The sequence below is a fragment of the Corticium candelabrum genome, chromosome 12 (assembly GCF_963422355.1).
Source record: "Corticium candelabrum chromosome 12, ooCorCand1.1, whole genome shotgun sequence".
In the NCBI taxonomy this organism is placed as follows: Eukaryota; Metazoa; Porifera; class Homoscleromorpha; order Homosclerophorida; family Plakinidae; genus Corticium; species Corticium candelabrum.
In genome coordinates, this window is record NC_085096.1 from 4,765,041 (window position 1) to 4,792,540 (window position 27,500).

Consider the following 27,500-nt stretch of genomic DNA (forward strand, 5'->3'; position numbering starts at 1 on the left):
ACAGAGTTCAGTGCAGATCGTGGAATTCACGTCTGGAATTCTGCAGTTTCTCAGGTTGGGCCAATCACAACTGCGACCACTCGAAAGATGCGGGTGTGATCTGCGGTAAGGCAACAATAACAAAAAATGCTGTTTGTGTTTCCATTACATTTGTCTGTGAGAAGAGATTTGTGGTGCATGTTCAGTGTGTGTGTGTGAGTGTGTGTGTGTGTGTGTGTGTGTGTGTGTGTGTGTGTGTGTGTGTGTGTGTGTGTGTGTGCATGTATGTGAAAACGTGTGGGCACCAGAACCCCTACTCTCTGTACTCACACATACCACACTGATATATATATATATATATATATATATATATATATATATATATATATATATATATATATATATATACGTATACTTTAATTTATACAATGTTTGCCAATTCTTCTATTTTAGAACCTTTACCCCATTATCCCACTACTGACGCAGTGACAACATCTTCATCCGCATCCAAGACGGTCACTAGCCCCTGCTATCCAACAGGTGCTGTTGTATTGTACTACATATGCATGAATTGTAACTGTAAAACACGTACACACGCTGTTGTAAAAGATTTTAATCTTTATGTTCTTTTCCGTTTAAAGTTTTTTTCGAAATTTAAAATAATTTATTTGTTTTGACGGATTAAGTGTGCAATGGCTGATCAAATTTACCTACATGCTTAGCTAGTACACAACAAGCAATGACATTAAGTGCGACAGTAAAGGCTGAACACTTAACGTAACGTAACTTAATTAACGTAAGGACGTTAGTACGCTATGCAAGATGATTTAATTGTCGTAACGTAACGTGTTGATTTCGTTACGTAACGTAAGATGTTGAGATGGATTCAACTTTTCCCAGTTGACATAATCATCATCCAATCATGGAGCAATGTGTGTGGGTGTCTCTCCTGAGCATGCGCATTTCACTGCAGTGAGATGGATACCGACTAGTGGCTTATTGACCTTGTCCGTGGTTGTACGATGTACAAAGCGCGGATTTCAAGAGCACTTTGTTAATCAAGAGATTATGCTTGGAAAGCTATTGCCGCAGCCTTGAGAAGGACATGTCACTGTTTCTCAAACTGGACGTCACCACAATCATTGAAAGTTTATGTGACGGAACCTTGCATGACGTAATGTACGGGAAACTGAACGTATAGTATGTTGCGTTACGTTACGTAGATCGCCCTGCCTTCATCAAAGCGTCACTTTACTTGACGTGCTCAGTGTCAATCAGCTTAATTAATCAGTGGATCTTTCGGCCGTTTTAAATTTCAAATTTTAATTTTAGTAATTTGTTGTACGAATATAGTAGATTAATAAAGTGCATGAATGTTAGAATAGCTAGTATGTTTGATCTCGACATTTTTGGTTTCTAATACAGTAAATTAATTAATGCGTCGCATCTATATTAAATGCAGCATTTCTACTGTATAAAAGTCAATGTTGCTTTTATGTGATTAAGTACATAACCTAAACGCGGCAAAAGTAAAAGTGAATTTTCCTCCAATTGTACAGCGTCCAATATTGTCGACGGAAGTGTGAGACTTGCTAACGGGGACACTCCAAATGAAGGTCGAGTGGAAATATATCACAGGTATAGGAATTCACGTTTTCTCTAATTGAAAAATTATTGCAATTCTAAACATCAAAATATTCTGTTAATACAGTGGTGAATGGGGAACAGTGTGCGATGACTCTTGGACTTCAACTAACGGACGGGTGGTTTGTAAGCAACTGGGATACAAATACTACGTTAGTGAATCTAGGCAATCTAGCGGTACCACTAAACCAGGTAGTGGGAGAGTATGGATGGACAATGTGGCATGCAGTCGAAGCGATTTAAGATTGCAGGATTGCTCATTTGATGGTTGGGGAAATCACAATTGTGATCATAGCGAAGATGTAGGCATAATCTGTGGTAAGTGTAACAGTGATTCAATTTATAAAATAAAAAATAAAATAATAAATAACATTAACAAATGTCTTATTTAATAAAAATATATAATAAAATTAATTAAGGAAATTAATAAATAAATTATTTAAAAAATTAATAAATAAAATTAATTATTTATATTAACAGTGAAATCGATTTTGTAGGTTTTTATTGCCTTTAGGTAATTATAGTTTTATTTAATTGAACGATGTTTTGTATCTATACTCTCCACGGCTTTGTATCCGAAATTTAGTCGTCTGATCAGACTATATTACAGAGCAAATTAAAGTAGTGCGGTTTAACGCGCGCTAGTACGCGTATTCATGTAGCGTGCTCTACCACTAAAGAATGAAAGTGCTTGTGACACAAACAGATAGAGTAGCAGCACATGATATCGCAGTCTAGTAATTCTGTGCAGTACCACGGAGACCGGTAGGAAGCGTAGGAGAGTGTGGGTACGCGAGGTCACCAAAAACGGTACAGGCCATGCTCGTACGATCGCACAGCGTCCTACGCCACTGCATCATAAATATTTATATACAAATAGATAAATAAATATATAAATAAATAAATTAAAGAAATAATATAAATATATAAATAAGTAAATAAATAAATAAATAAATAAATAAATAAATATATATATAAATATATAAATAAATATATGAATAAGTATATAAATAAATAAAATAAACATATAAATATGTAAATTAAAAAATATGTGTTTGTTTGTTTGTCTGTTTATTTCTGTTTTTGCACCATTAATATTAATGAGTTCGACGTCTGGTTATAATAATAAATATATAAATAAATATATAAATAAATATATAAATAAATATGTAAATACATGTATAAATAATATATATATATATATATATATATATATATATATATATATATATATAAGTAAATATATAAATAAATATATAAATATATATATAAATAAATATATAAATAAATATTTATATATAAATAAATAAATAAATATATAAATAAATATGTAAATACATATATAAATAAATATATAAATATATATATAAATAAATATATATATAAATATATAAATAAATAAATGAATATACAAATAAATAAATAAATAAAAAATTGTGCATGCTATCAATAGCGCCGATAAACGCCTGTATTAGGCCAGCATGTGTTAACTTTAACCACTTTGTTACGTAGAAAAATGTTGTAACGACCATTGTCAAATGTATTTGTGGTTTGTTACATAATATGATTATTTGTGCATTCGCACTAAAGCTGCGCTGGTATTGAGATATAAAACTAAAAAAATTGTATACTAATATTTGTGCAGGAGGTGCATTTGAAGGTGACATTCGACTTGTTAACGGACATACTGCCAAAGACGGAAGGGTTGAAATTTATCACAAGTGAGTGATGATTATGACCATTTTGTAACTCAAGCACAATTTCTTATTTAATACAGTGGGGAGTGGGGAGGCGTGTGCAGAGAAGGTTGGCATAATGCTGATGCGAAAGTGGTGTGTAAGCAATTGGGTTACACTGGCGGTCATAGTGTCGCTACTGCCTCGTTACTCGGAGCAGGCTGCGGAAGAATATGGCTAAACAATGTGGCGTGCAATCTGTATGATTTACGTTTAGAGCGCTGCTCTAGACCCTTTCCAAGATGGGGCGTTTCCAACTGCGATCGTTCTGGATATGCGGGTGTGATCTGCGGTAAGACAATCAATAGAAGAGGAAATAGTTGCCTGTTGTGTATAGGTACAGCTTCGTTTGCATAAGAATTCACTTTTAAGATCAGGGTTTACAAATAGTAACTGCGAGTGAAAGAGACAATTATTGAGAGACAATATATTAATGACGTCACGGTCAATAGTTTTTCGATCTAATTAACTTTTAATTTCTATGCACACACAAACACACACACACACACACACACACACACACACACACACACACACACACATACGCACGCACACGCACACGCGTGCACACACACGTGCTTTCTATAAGAAGTGTCATATTTGAAAGGATTAATTTTATAAGATTTAATGTTTATTAGAAGCATCCAACCCTGACAGCTGGTGGCGGCATACGCCTGCTTACCCAACACATCATACTACTGGCTGGTGGTGGTGGACAACATCTGCGCCGCCTAGTAAAGATGACAAATCAGGTATTGTTTGTTCTAAAACAATAAAAATAAACATTTCTTCTAACACTAATTATTTATTGTATGTTTAGTATCAACTTCAACAGTTTTTGTTGCTACAGTCTCTGCAATATCGGCTGTACTCGTATTTATATTTGTTATTATTATAATCGTGGCTATCCGGGCAAGACGCAGACCAGTTGCTACACGTACAACTGCGACGACAGCAAGTGGACAACCTGCGCATGCTCAGTCTGTAAGGATTGTTCCGTCTGCGCCTCCAAGTGTGACGTTTCCCGGTGCTCACTTCAATTCTTATGAATCGGGAGCTCCGCCTTCGTACGAGGCGGCGATTGCCTATCCAGCCGCTAGTTCATGAAATAGTAAACTTTGATGGGAGTTCGTTGACGGCTCAGCGTGTGATGCATTCAACGACATCGACTGTGACTATGACGGAGACTAGCGCTCGTATTTATAACGGTACCGGTGTAAAGTGTGCATTTGTATTCTAGCAAAATTAATATAAACGGTTGATTTTTCAAATGACTTGGTCTACGAATTTCAGTGGATTATACGGGGTATTACGAGTGTGGGCATGCGTATTGTTGTGCTGAGTGGGATCTAATAGAAATACATACCTGTTTGGTATTTCAGTCTCCATACACGATTGGTTTGCGACGCATGCACGTCAGTTTCTATCACACAGAATTGTCAAGAGCTTGTATTGCAGATTAGGGCTGTATACCCTAATTAATTACCGTATTATTCACAAAGTCAGGGAAGAGAAAGCGTGTCAGCTATGAAATGGTTGCATCCTGGGTTGATGAATCATGGAAGGAGTTGCCTTGTGATGTCGTTGAAAGATCTTTCATCCAGTGCGGAAGCACTTTGAGAAATGAGGGCGGGTTTGACTTACTTCATAGCAAACTAAAACCATTGATGGCAGATGAAACAGCTACTTGCGAAGAACGATTAGTAGATGACGAACCATCAGGTTTGACAGATCAAGACGGTGATGATGATGAAGAATACGAAGAAGTAGAAACTGATTAGTGCTTACCGGTAATCTCTATGCATGGCCTGATCTTGAAGACTTAGTAGTAGTTAGTAGTAGTACCGCTTAAGACAGATATTAGATTTTGTTCGATGTGCAACTTGAGGCGCTGGTAAAATTCCCTCATTTACAACGCCATGCCGTTGTACCTTGAGGTATAACGGCACTCTGGTAAAATTCGTTTCATAACGGCATGCCGTTGTAGGCGAGGTAATACGGTAATATTAATTAATATACATCTCAACCGCAACTAGATGACAACCCTGTGCACCCTAAACTCAGATATGCTGTTTCAGAAATTGATCACGTGCTATTTTTGTCCAGTGTTAACTAAATCTGCACATCACTGAAATCGATCACGTGCTGTTTCGTCATTGGTTCGTGTGCTGTTCTAGTCAGACGTGCGCTGTTTTGGCTGACCACGATGCTGTGTTTTTGCCTTAGTTTGAGCTTGGCGAAATATCACATTACGCGCGATACTGCATGTCTTATCGTGTAATGATAGATTTGGTCGTCGCGACAGCTAACACGAGTATAGGAATTCACTTTTCTCTAATTGAAAAATTAATACAATGATTAAACCTCCAAACATTTTGTTAATTAGTACATTGATGTATGGGAAACCATATGCAATGACTTTGGGAGTTCCACTAACGGACAGCTGGTTTGGATGCAACTGGGATATCCATACTACGTTAGTAGCAATGAGGCTTTCTACAGGTACCAATAGGCCAGTTAGTGGGAGAGTATGGATGGACAATGTGAGATGCAGTGAGAATGACTTAAGATTGCATGATTGCTCATTTCCTGCTTAGGAAATTCACAATTGTGAACATAGCGAAGATGTAGGCGTAATCTGTGGTAAGTGTAATCAAGTGTAACAGTGATTTAATATAATTAATTATATAAAATTTATTGTGCATATTAACAATGAAATCAATTTTGTAGCTGTTTATTGCATTTAAATATTTATATTTTTAGAGTAATAGCTTCATTTGCATCATAGAGGCGTAGGAGGCAAATTTAAAGCAGTGCGGCGAACGCTCGCTAGTAGGCGTAGTCATGTAGCGTGTTCTACCACTAAACAGTGAAAGTGCTTTTGACACAAAACACATACTATCATAATGTTGAAAGCGGAGTTTCATCTCTGATCTCGTAGTTTAGTGATTCTGGGCAGTACCACAAAGACCAGAAGAAAGCGCATAAGGTGTGTGTACGCGAAGTCACGAAAAGGTGGCAATCAGGCTTAAAAATAGCCTAATGTGGTTTGTAGTTTGTTATCTAATATCATTATTTGCGCATGCTTGCTAAAACTTGTACTCTTTTTCTTGCTTCTTGCGTGTACTGGTATTTCTTTGCCATACCGACTGCCACATTCTCACGTTACTTCGTAAAGACTTCGGGAATGAAAGATCGGCTTATGCCAGTGCAACATTCCATCTAGGCTTTTCATTGCGTCAACGTCAGAACGAACCAGAAGGGTAGACACTAGACACAACAATGCTCAGACGTTATCTTGCTCACCATTAGATCGTTGGCGCATCCGAAGAAGCAGTGAGTCTAGGAGGGGTATTGCAACGTGGATCATTTGTAATGCTAAATCGGACTCCAACTACTAGTAGGTATTTTGCTTCGGTTTTGCTGTAAGTTTGTTTTACTTGAAACAGATTCAACGGATCCAATACTGTCTGCTAGTCGCAGAATGTCTTGATGTCAGAAGTCAAGAAGGATGTCTGGATTCTGCTCTTGATGCCTCAGTTACGTTTTTTTAATGAGTGACCATTCCGTACGTAAGATATCCTGGTCACGAGTCTGGAGTTTCGCTGCCAGATCTCTCACTTCGTCAAGAATCTGCTTAGTTATTTCCAATACTGGAAATGAGCACAATGTCGCTTCAAGAGCTTGTGCTTTAAAAGAGGCTAACAAAAGGGGGTTGCAACCCCCACTACCCGTACCCTAGATCCGCCATTGTCAGAATGTGACGTATTCCGGTGTTTATTTCAGTTCTATTGAATCGGGAACTTCGCCTTCGTACGAGACGGCAATTGTCTATTCAGCCGATAGTCAAGCAATGAACTTTGATGGGATAGGTCAGGAGTTGTTTGACGTTTCAAGCGTGAGACGCATCTCACGACATCGACTGTGACTACGACTGTGACAGAGACTAACGGTGCCGTTTATACATCTCGTCTCGTATTCTTTTTATTGATCTAGAGTGTGCAGTTAAATTTTAGCAAAAATAACAGTGAACGGTTGATTTTTCAAATGACATAATGCAGACGATTCTTTAGAGTAATGTATTGTACGATTGTGCGCATGCGTATTGTTGTGCTCGAGTTGAGAGGGATCTAATAGTTTGCTAGTTTGCGAATCTCAAATACGATTGGCTTGCGACACATGCGCAACATTTTCTATAACACTAAAGTGTCAACAACTTGTATCGTATGTTGAGGCTCTAAACACCCCTAGGCGTTGCACAGACGTGAATCTAACACAACAGAAACTAATGACTACGACTGTAGTATCAGCAAGATCATATTGCATGTAAATTTCTCTAAGAAGTGTCATATTTAAAAGGATTTAATTTTTGATAAGATTTAATATTTATTAGAAACATCCAACCCTGACAGCTATTGGAGGCATACGCCAAATTACCCAAAACATCATACTACTGGCTGGTGGTGGTGGACAACATCTGCAACGCATAGAAAAGATAACAAATCAGATATTTCTTGTTCTAAAACAATAAAAAGTAAACATTTCTTCTAACACTAAATATTATTTATTGTATGTTTAGTATCAAATGCAACAGTTTTCATAGCTAAAGTCTCTGCAATATCGGCTGTAGTTGTATTTATATTTGTTATTATTATAATCGTTGCTATCCGGGCAAGAGGCAGACCAGGTGTTACACGTACAACTGCGACGGCAGCAATAGGACAACCAGCGCATGCTCAGTCTGTAACGATTGTTCCGTCTGCGCCTCCGAATGTGACGTATCCCAATGCTTACTTCAAATCTAATGAATCGGGAGCTCCGCCTTCGTACGAGACGGCGATTGCTTAGCCAGCCGCTAGTTCATAAAACAGTAAACTTTGATGAGAGGTCGTTGACGGCTCAGGGTGTGATGCATCCAATGACATCGACTTTGACTATGACTGTGACTGTGACGGATACTAGCGCTCGTATTTATAACGGTGTAAAGTGTGCATTTGTATTCTAGCAAAAACTATACTAATTAGCTAAACGGTTGATTTTTCAAATAACATGTTCTTTGAGTTTCAGTGGATTATACGGGATATTACGATTGTGCGCATGTGTATTGTTGTGCAAAGCTGGATCTAATAGAAATACATAGTTGATTTTTTTGGTATTTCAGTCTCCATAAACGATTGGATTGCGGCGCATGCGCGTCAGTTTCTAACACACAGTATTGTCAACAGTTTGTATTGCAGGTTGGGGCTGTATAACCTAATTAATTAATTAATATACATCTCAACCGCAGCTAGATGCTGTACACTCTAGAGCCATATGTGGCGAATTTTTTTTTGGGCCCCGTTGGGTGTGGCTTTAGCTGTTCCCGTATTCACTTCCTCGCGGTTTGCAGTGGTCTGGTAGTACGAGGCTCGGCAGTCAATAGACATCTTGCAACCGCGATTTTGACATAAACGAACTGCTGTCTTTTTGCGCACCTTTCGAGCAGTAGCCTGCGCCGTTTATTGAAAGGGAGCCTCAGTTTTTGTCGTCTGCTGAACGTGGTTTTCTCGGCACAAATCAACTTCAATAAATTAGGCGACAGGTAAAGTCATTTATAATTACTATTCTTCGCAGTTAAGCAAATTTTCAGTTTGCATAAAATCTTTTTTCGGGTGCGATTTATGCGTCAATATTGACACTGTTGCATGCACTGCATACATCAAATCATGTACTATTTATTGCAAATTTATTTTCTGTGTGCAATTAATTAAATAATATGCAGAAAAGTGCAAAGTACTCAGGTAATTTAATTCTATTTCACAATTACTAAGTTACTAAAAAGATTTATTAACAGGTAAACACTCTAATAGGGTAGTATACAATTAAAATAACAGCATATGATATGTGTGTGTACACAATATTTACTAAGCATTATCTAGTTGGATAAACACGTACACAAAATAATGTACTCTAATAATCATTACTAATCGGATCATTTAATGTAAACAACATACTAATTACTAATGCATAGAGTATGATGATTATGATGACGACATATTGATAACACTGCTGGTTGTCACACAGCTAGCTATTATCGAGGTAATCTATATTTAGAGCTAACATTGGTTTAAATTAAATTATGTTAATTAAGTTAAGTTAAGTTAATGACTCTTAATTAAGTTGATGGTATCAGTCATTGTGTATACATTGGATATGCATTTTGGCAACTGGCATTATATTTCAAACTAGGCATTGGTTGTTATATGGTTGGTGACATGAATGACAGTAACTGAGTTATATAATTAGTATACTGTGTGTGTGTGTGTGTGTGTGTGTGTGTGTGTGTGTGTGTGTGTTTGTGTGTAATGGTGTAAGGAAGTTGAAATAGAGTATTTGTACAGGGGCGAAGTCTAACAGAAGGCCTATCAGACAGGTGCCAACTGGTTCTTCTAAAGGCAGGAAAGTCTTAGAGACTTAGCCAAAGTCAGGGGTAACGGCATACTTAATACTTAAATGTTACATGGGACTTAAATGCTGTTAGAATGGCTTTCATTGGCAGTTTATTTTTTTGTACAGTCTGAATTGCCTTTAGAATTCTCATGATATTATATGTTTGCAGCCAATGACTAGGAACCTTACATTTGCTTACTTTTACAGATAGTTGTATAGCCATTAGTCAAAGTGAAATTTGTTATGTTAATTAATTAATGGTGAACTCTACCTTGGACTTTGAACAATTTCTAAATGTGTTATTAAGAGAACCTATTTTTTACATGTTGTTCTTACATGTTCGATTTCCTTACATGCTTTGCTGACGGAGAATTAGGCAAAGTATTCCTTGTACAATGCTTTTCTAAGACAAATAGTCTGCACAGTCATTTTGACTAAAACTAATTTACTTACTTTTGCAAGAGCACAAACAAGAAAGAAATCATGCAATAAGGCAAACATTAGTAAAGTTTGTGAGTCACTTCTTTACTCAAATCAAAAATGCACAACTACCTGATGTAAACAAACTGAAGTTAGAACAAGTAACTGTGTAATCAATCTAGACAAGAATCAAACAAGAGGAGGCTAACAATTATTGTGTGCTAGAGCACCACACTTTGCTTGATACCGGCCATTTTAGCAAGCGTTCTGTCTCCTATTATCAATACTTGTTTGAAGACTGTGAACTCTTTTTGACCAGAGCTTTCTTTTTGGTAGAGTGTGACGACATAAGTTTTTCATGTTGGTATTGTTTGATTTTCTCTGCATTAATGATGGACGACTAGCCTTAAGAGGTTTTCCTCCACACTTTTTAATGGCTCGTCTGCTTACAGTTGTTGGTTGTACTGTAATGGTGCATTTGTTGCTTCTGATTTTACGTCCGTGTCCCTTTCCAAAGTTGTGCAGAGCAGATATTAACAATGGCTTTGTGTAAAAATTTTTTTGGGCACCAGCACCTCTAATTTTTTTGTACTGGCTGCAAAATTCTTGTATAGCTGTTGTAAATACAGTGTCCCTACTTGCCAATCCTTTCTTATTGTCTGTCATGACGTATGTCAAATCTGTTAGAGTGTCTTCAAAAATTGCTAGAGGTGGTGTGGCTCTGAGGTTGCTGTGGGTCTTCACTTGCATGATCAGATTCTGGTGATGCAGGTTCATAGTCAATAGTTGTTTCTTGGTCTTCAATTTCTGTGTGTTGAGAGCTTGGAAATGTTTCGGTTCTTTTACTTCACTCTGGTTGCATCCCTAGATCTTTCACATAGGTGTCTTCTTCTTTCTGGTGCAGATGTCTGTAGAATGCAACTGGTAGTGCTGCCTGTCCGATTGCTATTTTGGCATACAGTTGGCGGCCACACACTGATGATGTTGGTATTTTATTTAAAGAGTGACGTTTGTATTTTAATGAAGCTGCCAGCTGATGCCCACATGGCTGACCGTTTCTTCCTTGTGGACAGGTACAAGTTCCTACAGTCAAATCCACTTTCCATGTTTTGTCTGTCCTACTTTGAACGTGAAATACGTCATCTGAGTCAGTGGCTTGGATGGTATGAGATGAAACTGTATCTGCAGTGCTACATGAAATGGTAAATTGAAGAGCAACGAAGTTGTCAAGACGATTGTTAGCCAGAGAAGGCAAACGCTGTTTGTAGTAGAGATCCATTGTTGTTGTAACAAATTGGAACATCTGGATACTGTTGTAGGCCTTCAGTCGATCAAATACTATACCTTTGGTAATGTGAATTGCTGCCTCGGAGTAGATATTTGTGTTGTTTCCTCGAGTTATAAAATCTTTTCTAAGGCTAACACACCATTCTTCACGCCTTTCCCAATAGCACTGCAACCTGTTTCGAAACTTTAATGTTTTGCTGAACTTTTACATTACTGTCAATTCTTTGTTTAGCAGCAAGCAACTTTTCAGAAGAATCTGCGAAAAACAGCTTCTTTACCATGCTCATAGACAATAGTCTGTCATTACCAGCAACGCCTGACGTTGAATTCCATAGCCACTGCCAAGTGCTCTGCAAAAAATGAAAGGCACACAAAAACAGTTTAGTAACAATTTAGTAACAGTAATAATTAATCCTCATAATTGAGCTACAGCCACCTTTGTTAGCATTGCAAATGCTCCTTGACATAATCGAGCATCTCAAGTCATACATCCATTTCTGGCTTGTGTTGCCACAACACTTAATTAAAGAACTGCTTAACCAATCCCATGCTGTGCAAGGAATGGGGAATTGTGGGGAAACTCTTGGCAAACCTATCAGGAAGCTCCACATCTATTGCCAGCCAGCTCTCCTTCGTATGAAGATCAGTTCATAATGACTTAGAGAGTGGGTTCATTCTGAATACTCAAGGTAATCTGTGGCAATCAGTGGACAATGAGACAAGGAAAAGAGTCATGGTGTTGTCCTACATAGACTTCAAGAGCTGGATTAAACCTTAATTTATGTCTGATTATTCTTCTATTTATTCTTTTATGTTTACTCTTCTATGCATGGCTACCTATTTTTACTTGTTACGCTTATGTATCTTGTCTTGCCTAGGGCACTGTACCTGTAGCGGTATGAATCAAAATAATATTATGTCGTGCTCAACCAGATCAGTCTGGTTTGTAAAGTCTATTACAAGTACCGGAAGCAAACCCTGCTTCAGAAGTACTTAGACCATCACGGCTGTCTAGAAAGAAGACACGACTTTACGAAGGATCCGAGTAGATCCCAGAAGCACTGTTTTCTGTAAGTGCTGCAGGTTGTGATGACCTGGAATAATGTACAGCCACCGTGCAATACCTGCGTGCACTGTGCCCAAAGCTCCCAAGACCACCGGAACCACCAGTGTTCGACAATGCCACATGCGGCTTATCTCCACTCGCAAGTCGCTGTACTTCGCCAACTTCTCAGCATGTTTCTTGCCAATGTTGCCATCAGCAGGACAGCTGATATCAATAAGAAGACAAGTGTTTGTCTTCCTATTTCTGAGACAGATGTCTGGACGATTGGCTTTGATCTTCCTGGCAGTGGGGATGGTGGTATCCCACATCATAGTAATGTCCTCCGTCTCCACAAGCCTATCAGGATGATGCCGGTACCATCTGCTCTCCACTGGAACCCCAAAATGGCGACAAACGTCCCAGTGAATGATGGATGCCACCTGATTGTGTCGATCAGTGTAGTCCGTCGGTGCCAAAGCACTACAGCCTGCCACAATGTGGTCGACTGTCTCCAGGCCTACACTGCACATGCGGCAAGTAGGACTGACATCACGATGTAGAATCTTGCGCTCATAGTACCGAGTCCGAAGAGCTTGGTCTTGAGCAGCAACAACCAGTCCCTCAGTTGCAGCAGGAAGATTCGCTGCCTTTAGCCATCCGTAGGTCTCTTTCATGTCCACAGGCGGTTGCTCAGTGAGACGACGATACTGCGCGTGCATAGGCTTCCCGCTCCAGGACCGCACACGAAGAGAACCGCAACACGTACGGTAATGTCTCGCATCTGTTTTAGGCGCTTGCTCAAAGCCACCTTCAACCGAGATGGATGCATTCCTGTGTAAGTTCTGCGACTTGTCGTCCAAAGCAAGACTCCTCCGCAGCTGTGCAGTAAACCGACAAGCCATGCGCTTGATCGAGTGTGAAGATTTTCCAGAGTCACACTCCCGTATCATCTGCATGAAAGGATCAGAACTGTCAGCAAGGTAACAGTTCAGCCTCACAATACAAGATTGATATGTCGACTCAATCTGTTGTAACCCCCTACCCCCATCATTGCAAGGAGCGTACAGTCGGTCAACGTCTGCAGCAAGATGGTGGACTCCGTGCACAGATAGAAGCTTTCTGGTCCGTCGATCGAGCTGCTGCAGGTCCGTGCACCCCCAATGAATGACGCCAAAACCGTAAGTGAGAACCGGTAGTGCAAACCCATTGATGGCTAGAATCTTGTTCCGACCATACAACTCAGTCCGGAGAACCACCTTCACTCTGCGCAAGTACTCGCGACGGAGTCTCTCCCGCATCATGCTGTGCTGAATACCGTTACTCTCATCTACACCCAAGTACTTGTAGACTTGACCCGGTTCCAGACACTTGATGGTGTCCGTTTTCCCTACCGTCACCCCAGAGTTGTGTCCAGATAGTCTGCCGTTGACAAAGTGTGCAACAGCACATTTGTCCAGACCAAACTTCATCTGGATGTCATCAGAGAAGGTACGAACCGTGTGCAACAACCCGTCCAACTGATCAGAGTTTCTGCCATACAGCTTCAGATCATCCATGTAAAGTAGATGACTGATAAGCTGAAGTTTGGCAGTCTCACCATGCCCAGTGGTCATCCGGTAGCCGTAACCGGTTCTGTTCAGCTCCTTGCTCAGAGGATTGAGAGCCATACAGAAGAGAAGTGGAGAAAGTGAGTCACCTTGGAAAATACCCCTCCTGATCTGCATAAGCCTTGTCTTGATAGTACTATTCCCGCAAGAAAGCACCATCGATGTCCTCCAACTCTTCATCACACGTGACAGGAACCCGCACAAGACTGGACTGATCTTATGCAGCTGAAGGCATTGGAGCAACCAACTGTGTGGCACGCTGTCATAGGCTTTCTGGTAGTCCACCCAAGCCATGCTCAAGCTCTTGTGCCTGGTCCTACAGTCTTCGGTAAGCAGCTTGTTGATCAACAGCTGATCCTTTGCACCAAAAGATCCCTGTCGACAACCCTTCTGCTCCGGAGCCATGAGGTTTCTCTGATCCAAATGCCCTGCAATCCTCTGCCTGATGACTGAGGTGAGGGTCTTATAGAAGACAGACAGACACGTGATAGGCCGATAATTTTTGGCCTGGTCAGTCTTGTCATTCTTAGGAATCAGAGTAGTTATTCCTTGAGACAACCATTCGGGTACAGAGTCTGGATTCTGAACCAGGAGGTTATAGTTACGAGTCAGATCAGTGTGAAGACACGTGATACGCTTGACCCAGAAACCATAAACCTTGTCTGGACCAGGAGACTTCCAGTTCCCCATCCTTTTGAGACACGATGTGACCTCATTGTCTGAGATAGGTAACCACTGCTGCTCATCTTTCCGGTGCGTCTCGTCATCGGTTTGACGTCTCAGCCAGAAGGCAGACTCATTGTGATGTACCTCAGTTTCTAGGATACCACCCCAATACTGTTCGATCTCAGACTCGGATGGCGGGGAAGTGACCCGGATAGTCTGCTTATCCAGCTCTCTGTAAAACCGTCCAGCATCTCGTTGAAACAAACCATGCTGGCGAAGTCTCTTACGATTCTTCTCCAGCCTCCTGGTCCGCTCGACCTTGGACTTAAGTTCCATTTTCAATCGATTGATGAACAGGAAATGCCCAACCGATGCCGAAGACGTCGGAGTTCATGTAACATACGAATGCCCGATGAACCCTTTCTAACCTCCAGCAACAGTGAGATCGCACTTCGAAGTGTGAGAATCTCCATATCCAGCCTTCGTCTCCATGTCGGTGTTTGAGAATTGGTTGACTTCGTCGTCTTTAAGCCCCGCCGTTTGGACACTAGCGAAGCAGCAGAGTATACCAGGTAACTGATTTCACTCATATCTGGTTTATTCTTCAACGAACTGATAATCGTGTTAAGATCACCAATAAGCTTCAGGGTTCCACTGTTCACAAAGATCCTTGGAAGGCATTGTCTCTCACAGATAGGAATTTGCCTGACTTTCTGCAACTCCTCAAGAAACTCTCGACAAAGTACAGGGTCCACAACAGCATCACAATCAAGCGAAAGACCATCCTCCGTTTGGCAGCAGTCTGGACTGAGTTGAGATGAAGAAGTTTCCATCCTTTCTAGCCGAGAAGCTATACTAGGATGTGTAGTCATCAGATCAGAGCTCACAGAGTCACAAGGGGATGGTGATTCCCCAACAGCACTGCACTGAACTGAATCCAAAGTGTCATCTACGGATAGGATATCACCGCTATCTCTTGCAGATGAGCAGTCCTTAGAGAGAACAGTGACTGACTGAACAAGGGAGCCATCTTCCAAGTGATTAGCAAACTCATGATCCTCTTGCATCATTGACAGGACAGGTTTCCCACCACGTGCAGCAGGCGCCATCCTGACTGAAGCCATGCAAGGTGACACATTGTCAAGCAAAGGCGTGACAACTGAGCTATCAGCTGATAGAGCAGAAACCACATCCAACGCCGACATCTGCACACCACGACAAACATCAGTCGTAACAGATAACAAACCTGAGACGGGCTTTCCATCCTGTGCGGCCTCGCGTTTAATCTCCTCCAACTCTGATTCAATCAGACTTCCAGAAGTCAAGAGATATCGCTTCTGGTCTGCCAAACGCTGCTCAGAGACTATACATGTGTCGTTATGCCCCTCCATAATGGGCAAGTGGGGTCTTTACCCCCATCTGGGCGCCCACCAACCCGGCAGGTGAGCTCAGCAGGGTACATGTTTCCGTGTAGTTGATACGGCGATCAATGACTAGCCAATTCGATATAGATTGCAGGCATTACGGTGACCGCGTACTCGATACAGCACGCCTAGTGGATATCAACGACCACCAGGAAAGCTCTGGACGTCATCGTCAACGGACCGTTCGCCAGACCACAGAAACTCCCCAACGACTGAAACGAGTCATAGTCTCATGGATAAAGCTAGAGAAACATGAGAAAGAAAGACAGGCAAGTTTCACAATTTACTGTCGTCACTGGGCTTTGAACCCCCAAACCATGGAGTGGTAGCCAATGTCGCTAACCACTAAGCCACGGCGGTGACTAAATATAATTATTATTATTATTATTATTATTATTATTGAATGAATGAATGATGAATGATATATTTGATTATATTTGATTATTATTATGTTGTGCTCAACCAGATCAGTCTGATTCATAAGGTCACTGGTAAGCACCGAAAGCAAACCCTGCCTCAGAGGTGCTTAGACCATCATGTCTGTCTAGACAGAAGACATGACTTTACGCAGGATCCGACTTGATCCAAGAAGCACTGTATCACTATTATTATTATTAATAATAATATTATTACTATTCAGAAGAGGTAATTACATTCACAGTGGGTGTATACTAAGGGAATTATACAGGCAGAGAATTAATCAGGAACGAATGATTTGGAGAAATATGGTACCTCATCAAACAGTCTGCTTGTGCTCATGTCTTGAACTTAATATGCATTGTGGTATGTTAGCGAATTAAATAAATTCTCATTTAATTCAATAGCTGTTGTCTACGTTTTGACTGTATCATTTGTATAGATGCTGATCTGCATCCTGTGAGAAAAGAAATAGCGACTGCTGCTGTTGCACATACACAATGGAAGTTGTCTATTACAAGTCACAAATTATAGATCTGACCACGATGTTTGGAGTTATTATAATTATAGTTCTAACAAGAGTCAGATGACTCATGATTATTTGTGGACATCCAATGCATATGCAAGATAAGCAGTGACAAACATTTTATTGCTAAAGGCAATGTAATACTTTGTCAAAGTATAGTTATCTAAAGTCACATCTGAAGTCACAACTGTCCTCTTGGTACAACTAGCAACTAAGACTACTTTCATCACTCCCATTTCTGTAGTAGTGCAGGTTTCACTGATCATGACTCCTCCTTCTAGTTAGAGCATGGCTTCAAATGAACTCATAACAAGTAGCAGACATCAACTCATTGTTAATTAATAATGTTGACAAAGAATTTCAGCCAAACAACTGTCAGCTGGCCGGCAACAGATCATTTTAGAAGTAGTAAGGACCTGCATAACAATTGTGCTTTAATTCTACCATTTCTCTTACGGGTCATTTTGCCTCACCATGTTGATTATGCTGTTGTCTCAAATACATGGTGTCTTTCAAGTGTCATCAACCTACAGTTGTATCATCAAAGTACACAGATTCAAGACAGGCAAATGGTTATCACAAATATCCATATTAAACATACCAGTAATGTGGCATAGCCAACAAAAGGCCAAACACCATGCTTGGCTACCTGGATTATTTCAGTACCAGGTGTAGCTTGATGGCCCAGGTAACACTGTCACATTTCTAAGTACAGCCACACATGTTAGATTCTGCCATAGCTGCCACATTAACATGCAGACTAACATATACCATACTTCACATGGCCATCAGTAATAGTCAGAACACCCAGAATGCAGCAAGCCAGACAGTTCTTGTCGACAACAACAGCCACAGACCTTGTCTACCCCAATGAAATACCAGTTACTCAATATATACACTAGAATCAAATGAGGCAAAGATAGGAGTTTCTTGTCCAAGAAATTATCCTCTATCTCATCATTGCTAGGACGATAGTAGTTCATGCATTAATGTGTCTTGAATGTACCAATGCTATGAGATGACACTATTCCAATTGAGTAAACAGCCATATGAACACACACACACACACACACACACACACACACACACACACACACACACACACACACACACACACACACACACACACACACACAGTATACTAATTATATAACTCAGTTACTGTCATTCATGTCACCAACCATATAACAACCAATGCCTAGTTCGAAATATAATGCCAGTTGCCAAAATGCATATCCAATGTATACACCCATAAGTGTCACAACACAATGACTGATACCATCAACTTAACTAAGAGTCATTAACTTAACTTAACTTAATTAACATAATTTAATTTAAACCAATGTTAGCTCTAAATATAGATTACCTCAATAATAGCTGTGTGACAACCAGCAGTGTTATCAATATGTCGTCATCATAATCATCATACTCTATGCATTAGTAATTAGTATGTTGTTTACATTAAATGATCCGATTAGTAATAATTATTAGAGTACATTATTTTGTGTACGTGTTTATCCAACTAGATAATGCTTAGTAAATATTGTGTACACACACATATCATATGCTGTTATTTTAATTGTATACTACCCTATTAGAGTGTTTACCTGTTAATAAATCTTTTTAGTAACTTAGTAGTTGTGAAATAGAATTAAATTACCTGAGTACTTTGCACTTTTCTGCATATTATTTAATTAATAGCACACAGGAAATAAATTTGCAATAAATAGTACATGATTTGATGTATGCAGTGCATGCAACAGTGTCAATATTGACGCATAAATCGCACCCGAAAAAAGATTTTATGCAAACTGAAAATTTGCTCAACTGCGAAGAATAGTAATTATAAATGACTTTACCTGTCGCCTAATTTATTGAAGTTGATTTGTGCCGAGAAAACCACGTTCAGCAGACGACAAAAACTGAGGCTCCCTTTCAATAAACGGCGCAGGTTACTGCTCGAAAGGTGCGCAAAAAGACAGCAGTTCGTTTATGTCAAAATCGCTGTTGCAAGATGTCTATTGACTGCCGAGCCTCGTACTACCAGACCACTGCGAACCGCGGTGAAGTGCATACGGGAACAGCTAAAGCCACACTCAACGGCCCCCCCCCCCAAAAAAAATTCGCCATATGTGCTGTTTTAGAAATCGATCACGTGCTGTTTTGTCATTGATTCGTGTGCTGTTCTTGTCGACCTCATCTCAGACAATGATAAGTCACTCTACATATGTTTGTGGACACCCAGTTTGTGGACATCCTGTGTTGTACTTCCAGGATGCATACGAAGTCGGTGGCAAAGGTCAAGTTGTGTACGTGATTAATTAACATCATACCACATCCGGACATGTCGTAGCTGATTAGAATCAGACTTGCTACAGCTAGATACCAGCGACTGTTTACTCTACTAAACGTAGCACTCTCTCGAGCTAAGCGTGTTTGTACTTAAGTAGAGATATGTGTCTTTAATTAGTATAGGTAAGGCTCTGTGTAACTGTTTGAAAGTATAGCCTTGATGTCATACCTATTTTTGAATGTGGGGTGGGGTGTGGAGAGGGCGGGTAGAAAAGCAATTAGAGAGAGCCCCGCCGTCTGAACCCGCGTGCAAAAAGCGGTCAGCACTTAGTCGTATTCTATTTGCAACGAGTCAGGTAACTGGTTAGCCATGGTGCTATTGAAGATCTGCTTAGTTTTATGTTTTCTTCACAACATGCAGTTGACGTCGACGGGTAAGTAATCTGTGCAGTGTTTACTGTGTGTCTAGCTGTAGTCATGACGATTTCGTCCGGGTGACACATTTGTTTGAATACACACACACACACACACACACACACACACACACACACACACACACACACACACACACACACACACACACACACACACACACACACACACACTCACACACACTCACACACACACACACTCACACACACACACACACACACACACACACACACACACACTCACACACACACACACACACACACACACACACACACACACACACTGGTTCTAACACACACCTCTAATCGTGACGTACGTCACTCACAATGCAACAGGTGAGAGTGCAAATTGAAACAGGATGTTGCTAGATTAATGCGTCATCGTACACGTAGGTAACACACACACCTTGGCTGGCATCCGTATCCTGGGCATCGTGAGCGACAAGCCACAATTACACACTTGTATATACACGGACAAGCCGATAGCTTTAGCAAACTTTCTTGTTTTTTCTCCACTGAATCCAACAGACTCGTAGTCACCAATTTTATAGTTGTGGGGTGGAGTTAAAAATTAGTATTTAGTTCTTTTTTTATTTATTCACGGGAATTTCTTGTTATACACCAACTCTTGTTTTTTCGTTCTGGAAGTAATTCGTCGCACGGAAGCTCTTGAAATGAGAGTATGAGTTAGGACTTCTTTATAGGCTTCAAGGACATTGTCTCTAGCTATAGACACAAAGCAAACGATCTTCATTGATTCAAGAATTTTATAACTTAATCAAGTTAGGAGTAAAAGTTATGATTTCTGTGGACGTTCTAGCTGTTTATCTTGCAAGCTAGGCTAACAATTATTATTTAAATTTATTATTTATTTTAACTATTTAATTAACACAATAAGTTATGGCTAAAGTGAGCAATTTGTAAACTTTACTTTCTTAAGCTGCTGTAAAAATCGTGTGTGTATGTGCGTGTGCGTGCGTGCGTGCGTGCGTGCGTGTGTGTGTGTGTTTGTGTATTTGTTGTGTCTGCGTGCGTGTGTGTGTCAATGTCTTTCCGCTCTGCAGCAGCTGCCGTATCAGAAGGAGACGTTCGACTTGTCAATGGACGTACTTCACATGAGGGCAGAGTGGAAATCTATCACAAGTGAGCAACAAATTATTATCACGTTCGAAACTTACCTTTTGCTTAAATACGCAGTGGTCAGTGGGGAACAGTGTGCGATGACGATTGGGATTTGCTCGATGCGGATGTGGTGTGTAAGCAACTGGGTTACACTGGCGCTAGTCAGTACGCTTCTGAGGCATTTTACGGACAAGGCAGCGGGACAATATGGATGGACGACGTTGCGTGCAGATCGTCAAATTTTCGTCTGGAATCTTGCAGTTTCTCAGGTTGGGGCATAGAAAACTGCGACCACTCGGAAGATGCGGGTGTGATCTGCGGTAAGACAACAAAAACAGAAAATGCTGTTTGTCTTTCCATTACTTTGGTCTGTGAGAAGAGATTTGTAGTGCATGTGCAGTGTGAGTGTATGCGTGTGTGCGTGCGTGCGTGTGTGTGTGTGTGTGTGTGTTTGTGTATTTGTTGTGTCTGCTCTGCGTGCGTGTGTGTGTCAATGTCTTTCCGCTCTGCAGCAGCTGCCGTATCAGAAGGAGACGTTCGACTTGTCAATGGACGTACTTCACATGAGGGCAGAGTGGAAATCTATCACAAGTGAGCAACAAATTATTATCACGTTCGAAACTTACCTTTTACGTAAATACGCAGTGGTCAGTGGGGAACGGTGTGCGATGACGAATGGGATTTGCTCGATGCGGATGTGGTGTGTAAGCAACTGGGTTACACTGGCGCTAGTCAGTACGCTTCTGAGGCATTTTACGGACAAGGCAGCGGGAAAATATGGATGGACGACGTTAGGTGCAGATCGTCGAATTTACGTCTGGGATCTTGCAGTTTCTCAGGTTGGGGCATAGAAAACTGCGACCACTCGGAAGATGCGGGTGTGATCTGCGGTAAGACAACAAAAACAGAAAATGCTGTTTGCCTTTCCATTACTTTGGTCTGTGAGAAGAGATTTGTAGTGCATGTGCAGTGTGAGTGTGTGTGTGTGTGTGTGTGTGTGTGTGTGTGTGTGTGTGTGTGTGTGTGTGTGTGTCTGTGTGTGTGTGTGTGTGTGTGTGTGTGTGTGTGTGTCTGTGTGTCTGTGTGTGTGTGTGTGTGTGTGTGTGCGTGCGTGTGAAAACGTGTGGGCACCAGAACCCCTTTTCTCTATACTCACACATACCACACTGTTATATGTACGGTTACTTTAATTTGTACAATTTTCGCCAATTCTTCTATTTTAGACCATTTACCCGATTATCCCACTACTGACGCAGTGACAACATCTACTCCATCATCATCCAAGACGGTCACTCGCTCCTACTATCCAACAGGTGCTGTTGTATTGTACTACATATGCATGAATTGTAACTGTAAAACAGACGCACACGCTGTTGTAAAAGAATTTGATCTTTACGTTCTTTTTTGGTTAATTAAAGTATATTGGAAATTTAAAATATTTTTATTTGTTTTGACGGATTAAGTGTACGATGTCTGGTCAAATTTACCTACATGCTTAACTAGTACACAACAAGCAATGGCATTAACTTTAATGCGACAGTAAAGGCTGAGCACTTAACGTAACGTAAATTAATAAACGTAGGAGAACGTTACGCAAGATCATTTAGTTGGCGTAACGTACCGTATTGATTTCGTTACGTAACGTGAAGTTAATTTTACAATAGGACGCTGGCGACGCTCGAGGACGCTGGCGAGGACGCTAGCGACGACGCTCAGACAGGCGTCATACTGTAAACACTCGCACGTCGCGTCACGAGCTTTCTCAGCGTCGTCAGCGTCACCGACGCTAGAGTTGAATTAAGTTCAACTCTAGCGTTCAAACCGAAAGTGCCTTAGCGTCTACCGAAAGCACGTGCCTTTTGTCGACAAATCAGAGATCAAATCCGGGAGTGAAATAACCGGAAGTAGACTGTGCAAGAGAAGCTTACCAAAAGTGTATTAAACGTGTAGGTACGGCTGCTTGCGGTAGATCAAGTCACGGTAGCCTAGAGATGAGAGGCGCAAGAAAATCGCTTGGAAAAACCTATTGAAAAAACCGTGCTACCAGCAGCAGGCTGACAAATAATGTGGAAGCGTCCCCGCGACAACTTGGTGAAGAAGAAACTCAGGAAATGAAAACCAAATCACAGACTTTTGTATACGATTATGATGAACATGCGCGTAGTGGCTAGTCGCTGTCGCTCTTCAAATGATATTGTAAATGGTACAGCGTCAGCGTCAGCATTTTGGCACCTACTCGGCGTCTTCGCGCGAGCGTCTTGGCGAGCGTCTCGAGCGTCATCAGCGTCGCAATGTAAACCTAGATTAATTAATTAAGATGTTGAGGTGGATTCAACGTCACTCACAATGCAACAGGTAAGAGTGCAGATTGAAACAGGATGTTGCTAGATTATTGCGTCATCGTACGCGTAGGTACACACGCACCCTTTGGCTGAACTTCCGTATCCTGGCATCGTGAGAAACAATTACACACTTGTATATACGGGCAAGTCGATAGTTTTAATAAACTTTCTTGTTTTCCCTCGAACAGGATCGTAGTCATCAATTTGATGGTGGTAGGGCGGGGTTAAAAATTAGTATTAACTAATTAAATTATTTATTTATCCACGAGAATCTCTTGTTATACACCAACTCTTGCTTTTTGTTCTGGAAGAAATTCGTCGCTCTCAGAAACTCGTGAAATAAATTTATGAGTTAGAATTTTGTTATAGGCTTGAAGGCCATTGTCTCTAGCTCTAGATACAAAGCAAACGGTCTTCATTGATTCATTAATTTAATAACTTAATTAAGTTAGGAGAAAAAGGCATGATTTCTGTGGATGTTCTAGCTGTTTAGTTTGCAAGAAGGCTAACAATATTTATTTGACTATATTATCTATTTTTAATTAATTGACTGACACAATAAGTGATGGCTACAGTAAGCAATTTGTGAACATTAATTTCAAGTTTACCAAAATACTCTGAATAAAGCTGCTGTAAAATTGTGTGTGTGTGTGTGTGTGTGTGTGTGTGTGTGTGTGTGTGTGTGTGTGTGTGTGTACGTGCTTGCGTGCGTGTGTGAATGTCTTTGCGCTCTGCAGCAGTTGCCGTATCAGAAGGAGACGTTCGACTTGTCAATGGACATACTTCATATAGTGGCAGGGTGGAAATCTATCACAAGTGAGCAAGAAATGATCATCACGTTAGAAACTGAAATTGTTTTACCTTTTTTGGTAAATACGCAGTGGTCAGTGGGGAACAGTATGCGATAACGGTTGGGATTTAACCGATGCGAATGTGGTGTGTAAGCAACTGGGTTACACTGGCGCTCGTCATTACACTTCTGGGGCATCTTACGGACAAGGCAGCGGGAAAATATGGATGGACAGAGTTGGATGCAGATCGTGGGATTCACGTTTGGGATCTTGCAGATTCACAGGTTGGAACAATAACAACTGCGACCACTCGAAAGATGCGGGCGTGAGCTGCGGTAAGGCAACAATAACAGAAAATGCTGTTTGTGTTTCCATTACTTTAGTCTGTGATAAGAAATTTGTGGTGCATGTGCAGTGTGTGTGTGTGTGTGTGTGTGTGTGTGTGTGTGTGTGTGTGAGAGAGAGAGAGAGAGTGTTTGTGTGTGTGTGAGAGAGTATGTGTGTGGTGTGGTGTGGTGTGGTGTGGTGTGTGTGTGTGTGTGTGTGTGTGTGTGTGCGTGTGTGCGCGCGTGTGTGTGTGTGTGTGTGTGTGTGTGGGTGTGAGTGAGTGTGTGTGCGCATGTCTGCGAAACGCGAGAGCACCAGAAGTCCTGTTCTTTATACTTACACATACCACGCTGAGATATGTACGTATACTTTAATTTGTACAATTATCGCCAATTCTTCTATTTTAGACGCTTTATCCGATTATCCCACTACTGACGCAGTGACAACATCCGCATCCACAACGGTCAGTCGCCCCTGCTATCCAACAGGTGCTGTTGTATTGTACTACATATGCATGAATTGTAACTGTAAAACACACACACACGCTGTCGTAAAAGATTTTGATTTTCATGTTCTTTTTCGTTTGAGGGTGAGCACTTAACGTAACCTAACTTAATTAACGTAAGGACGTTACTATATGCAAGATGATTTAATTGTCGTAACGTAACGTATTGATTTTCGTAACGCAACGTAAGATGTTGAAATGGGTTCAACTTTTTCCAGTTGACATAAGCAATAATCCAATCATGGAGCAGTGTGTGGGTGTCTCTCCTGAGCATGCGCATTTTACTGCACTGAGATGGATACCGACAAGTGACTTATTGACCTTGTCCGTGGTTGTACGACGTCCAAAGCGCGGATTTCAAGAGCACTTTGCTAAACAGGAGATTAGGCTTGGAAGGCTATTGTCGCAGCCTTGGGAAGCACATGTCGTTACTGTTTCTCTAACTGGACATCACCGCAATCATTGAAAGTTTTTGTGACGAAACCTTGCATGACGTCATGTACGGGACACTGAAGGTATGTCATGTTGCGTTACGTTACGTTACGTAGATCGTCTTGCTTTGATCAAAACGTCATTTTACGTTACGTGCTCTTTGTCAATCAACTCAATTAATTAACGGTTGAACTTGACGTCGTGGATCAGTGGGTCTTTCGGCCATTTTAAATTTCAAATTTAATTGTAGTAATTTATTGTACGAATATAGTAGGATCATAAAGTGCATGAATGTTAGAATAGCTTGTATGTTTGATCTCGACATTTATGGTTTCTAATACAGTTAATTAATTAATGCTTCGCATATATTTAAAGGCAGCATTCTACTGTATAAGCCCGGTTCACAAAACGACGCTGACGTTGACGCTGACGATGACGCTGACGATGACGATGACGTTAGCGCGAGCGTCATATTATGGACATGTCAACGTCGACGACGAACGTCGCAGCGTTCTTCCAGCGTTCGTCCAGCGTTCTTGACGATGGAGTTGACTCGAATTCAACTCTAGCATCGATTTCGGAAGTGTAATAACGCTTCCGGAAACACGTGATTACTTTCTACAAATCAAAGAACAGTCTTATTAGATCCCGGATTTGGTTATGAGGGTCTAGTCGACAGCTTGCTGAGTTATCCTTGCCTTTGGCGCGTGCATTTTAGAAGAATACAAAGACCTGCCGCCTTCCTTGAAAGATTGGTCTGACCCACATTTGCCGTTGTTGAGATTCTCTAGCTCTACGCCTACGGCGACCAATGAGAAGTAGAAGAATTACAAGTTCTTCGTCCATCTATGATCACAGCTGGTGTCACAATAACGTGCGTTAGCATGCGCTCAAAGCTCGAGTATCCAGACAGGTGCTGACCAATGTCTCATGACGCTCACGAAAAAATATTGTGAATGGTATAACGTCATCGTTAGCGTCAGCGTCAGCGTCAGTGTCAACGTCCATCGTCAGCGTCAACGTCAGCGTCGTATTGTGAACTAGGCTTAAAAGTCAATGTTGCTTTTATGTGATTAAGTACGTAACCTAAACACGGTAGAACTAAAGGCGAATTTTGTTCTAATTGTATAGAGTCCTATCGTGCCGACGGAAGTGTGAGACTTGCTGACGGGTACTCTCCAAATGAAGGTCGAGTGGAAATATATCACAAGTATAGGAATTCACTTTTTCTCTAATTAAAATATTAATACAATTCTAAATATCAAAATATTCTGTTAATACAGTGCTGAATGGGGAACAGTATGCTATGACTTGTGGACTTCAACTAACGGACTAGTGGTTTGTAAGCAACTGGGATACAAATACCACGTCAGGAGCTATACGCTATCTAATAGACCAGGTAGTGGGAGAGTATGGATGGACAATGTGGCATGCAGTGGAAGCGACTTAAGATTGCAGGATTGCTCATTTGCTGGTTGGGGACATCACAATTGTGATCCTAACGAAGACGTAAGAGTAATGTGTGGTAAGTGTAACTGTGATTTAATTTATAAATTTAGTAAATAAAATTAATAAATAAAATTAATTAATTATATTTACATTGAAATCGATCTTGTAGGTGTTTATTGCTTTTAGGTAATTATAGTTTTACTTAACTGAACGATATTTTATATTCATACTCTCCACGGCTTTGTGTCCAAAATTTAATCATCTGATCAGACTATATTACAGCGCAAATTAAAGCTGTGCAGTCTAACGCGCGCTAGTAGGCGTAGCCATGTAGCGTGCTCTACCACTAAAGATTGAAAATGCTTGTGATACCAACAGATGGAGTAGCAGCACATGATATCGCAGTTTGGTAATTCTTCGCAGCACCACGGAGACCGGAAGAAAGCGTAGTAGGGTGTTTGTACGCGAGGTCACCAAAAACAGTGCAGGCCATGGTCGTATGGTCGCACCGAGTCCTACGCCACCGCATCCCATATATTCATATCTAAATAAATAAATAAATAAAACACATAAAGAAATACGTTTGTTTGTTTGTCTGTTTGTCTCTGTTTCTGCTCCATTAATTTTAA

At 40.7% G+C, this 27,500-nt stretch overlaps 2 protein-coding genes and 1 long non-coding RNA gene across 4 annotated transcripts in view; all 3 read left to right on the plus strand.

The window, feature by feature from the left end:
• LOC134187614 (neurotrypsin-like) overlaps nt 1-4,716 on the plus strand; it is a 5,015-nt gene extending 299 nt beyond the window's left edge. The window contains exons 2-8 of the mRNA XM_062655765.1: nt 1-105; nt 1,539-1,617; nt 1,691-1,941; nt 3,269-3,344; nt 3,401-3,651; nt 3,998-4,111; nt 4,180-4,716. The exon at nt 1-105 is cut by the window's left edge and continues 140 nt beyond it. Coding sequence (XP_062511749.1) covers nt 1-105; nt 1,539-1,617; nt 1,691-1,941; nt 3,269-3,344; nt 3,401-3,651; nt 3,998-4,111; nt 4,180-4,466 — 1,163 coding nt within the window. The 3' untranslated portion in view covers nt 4,467-4,716. The remainder of the gene's footprint in view (nt 106-1,538; nt 1,618-1,690; nt 1,942-3,268; nt 3,345-3,400; nt 3,652-3,997; nt 4,112-4,179) is intronic.
• Nucleotides 4,717-8,805: 4,089 nt separating this feature from the next.
• Nucleotides 8,806-17,361, plus strand: LOC134188151 (uncharacterized). The gene is made up of 3 exons (XR_009971278.1): nt 8,806-8,940; nt 9,740-9,828; nt 17,097-17,361. It is a non-coding gene; the product is annotated as an uncharacterized LOC134188151 (long non-coding RNA).
• Nucleotides 17,362-19,774: 2,413 nt separating this feature from the next.
• LOC134188129 (scavenger receptor cysteine-rich domain-containing group B protein-like) overlaps nt 19,775-27,500 on the plus strand; it is a 9,859-nt gene continuing 2,133 nt past the window's right edge. Inside the window, exons 1-11 of one of the 2 annotated variants that reach the window (XM_062656322.1) lie at nt 19,775-19,906; nt 20,968-21,046; nt 21,101-21,345; nt 21,538-21,616; nt 21,671-21,915; nt 22,249-22,338; nt 24,105-24,183; nt 24,249-24,493; nt 24,893-24,973; nt 26,554-26,632; nt 26,706-26,947. In XM_062656322.1, coding sequence (XP_062512306.1) covers nt 19,843-19,906; nt 20,968-21,046; nt 21,101-21,345; nt 21,538-21,616; nt 21,671-21,915; nt 22,249-22,338; nt 24,105-24,183; nt 24,249-24,493; nt 24,893-24,973; nt 26,554-26,632; nt 26,706-26,947 — 1,528 coding nt within the window. In that variant the 5' untranslated portion in view covers nt 19,775-19,842. The remainder of the gene's footprint in view (nt 19,907-20,967; nt 21,047-21,100; nt 21,346-21,537; nt 21,617-21,670; nt 21,916-22,248; nt 22,339-24,104; nt 24,184-24,248; nt 24,494-24,892; nt 24,974-26,553; nt 26,633-26,705; nt 26,948-27,500) is intronic. The other variant, XM_062656323.1, reaches the window with a different exon arrangement.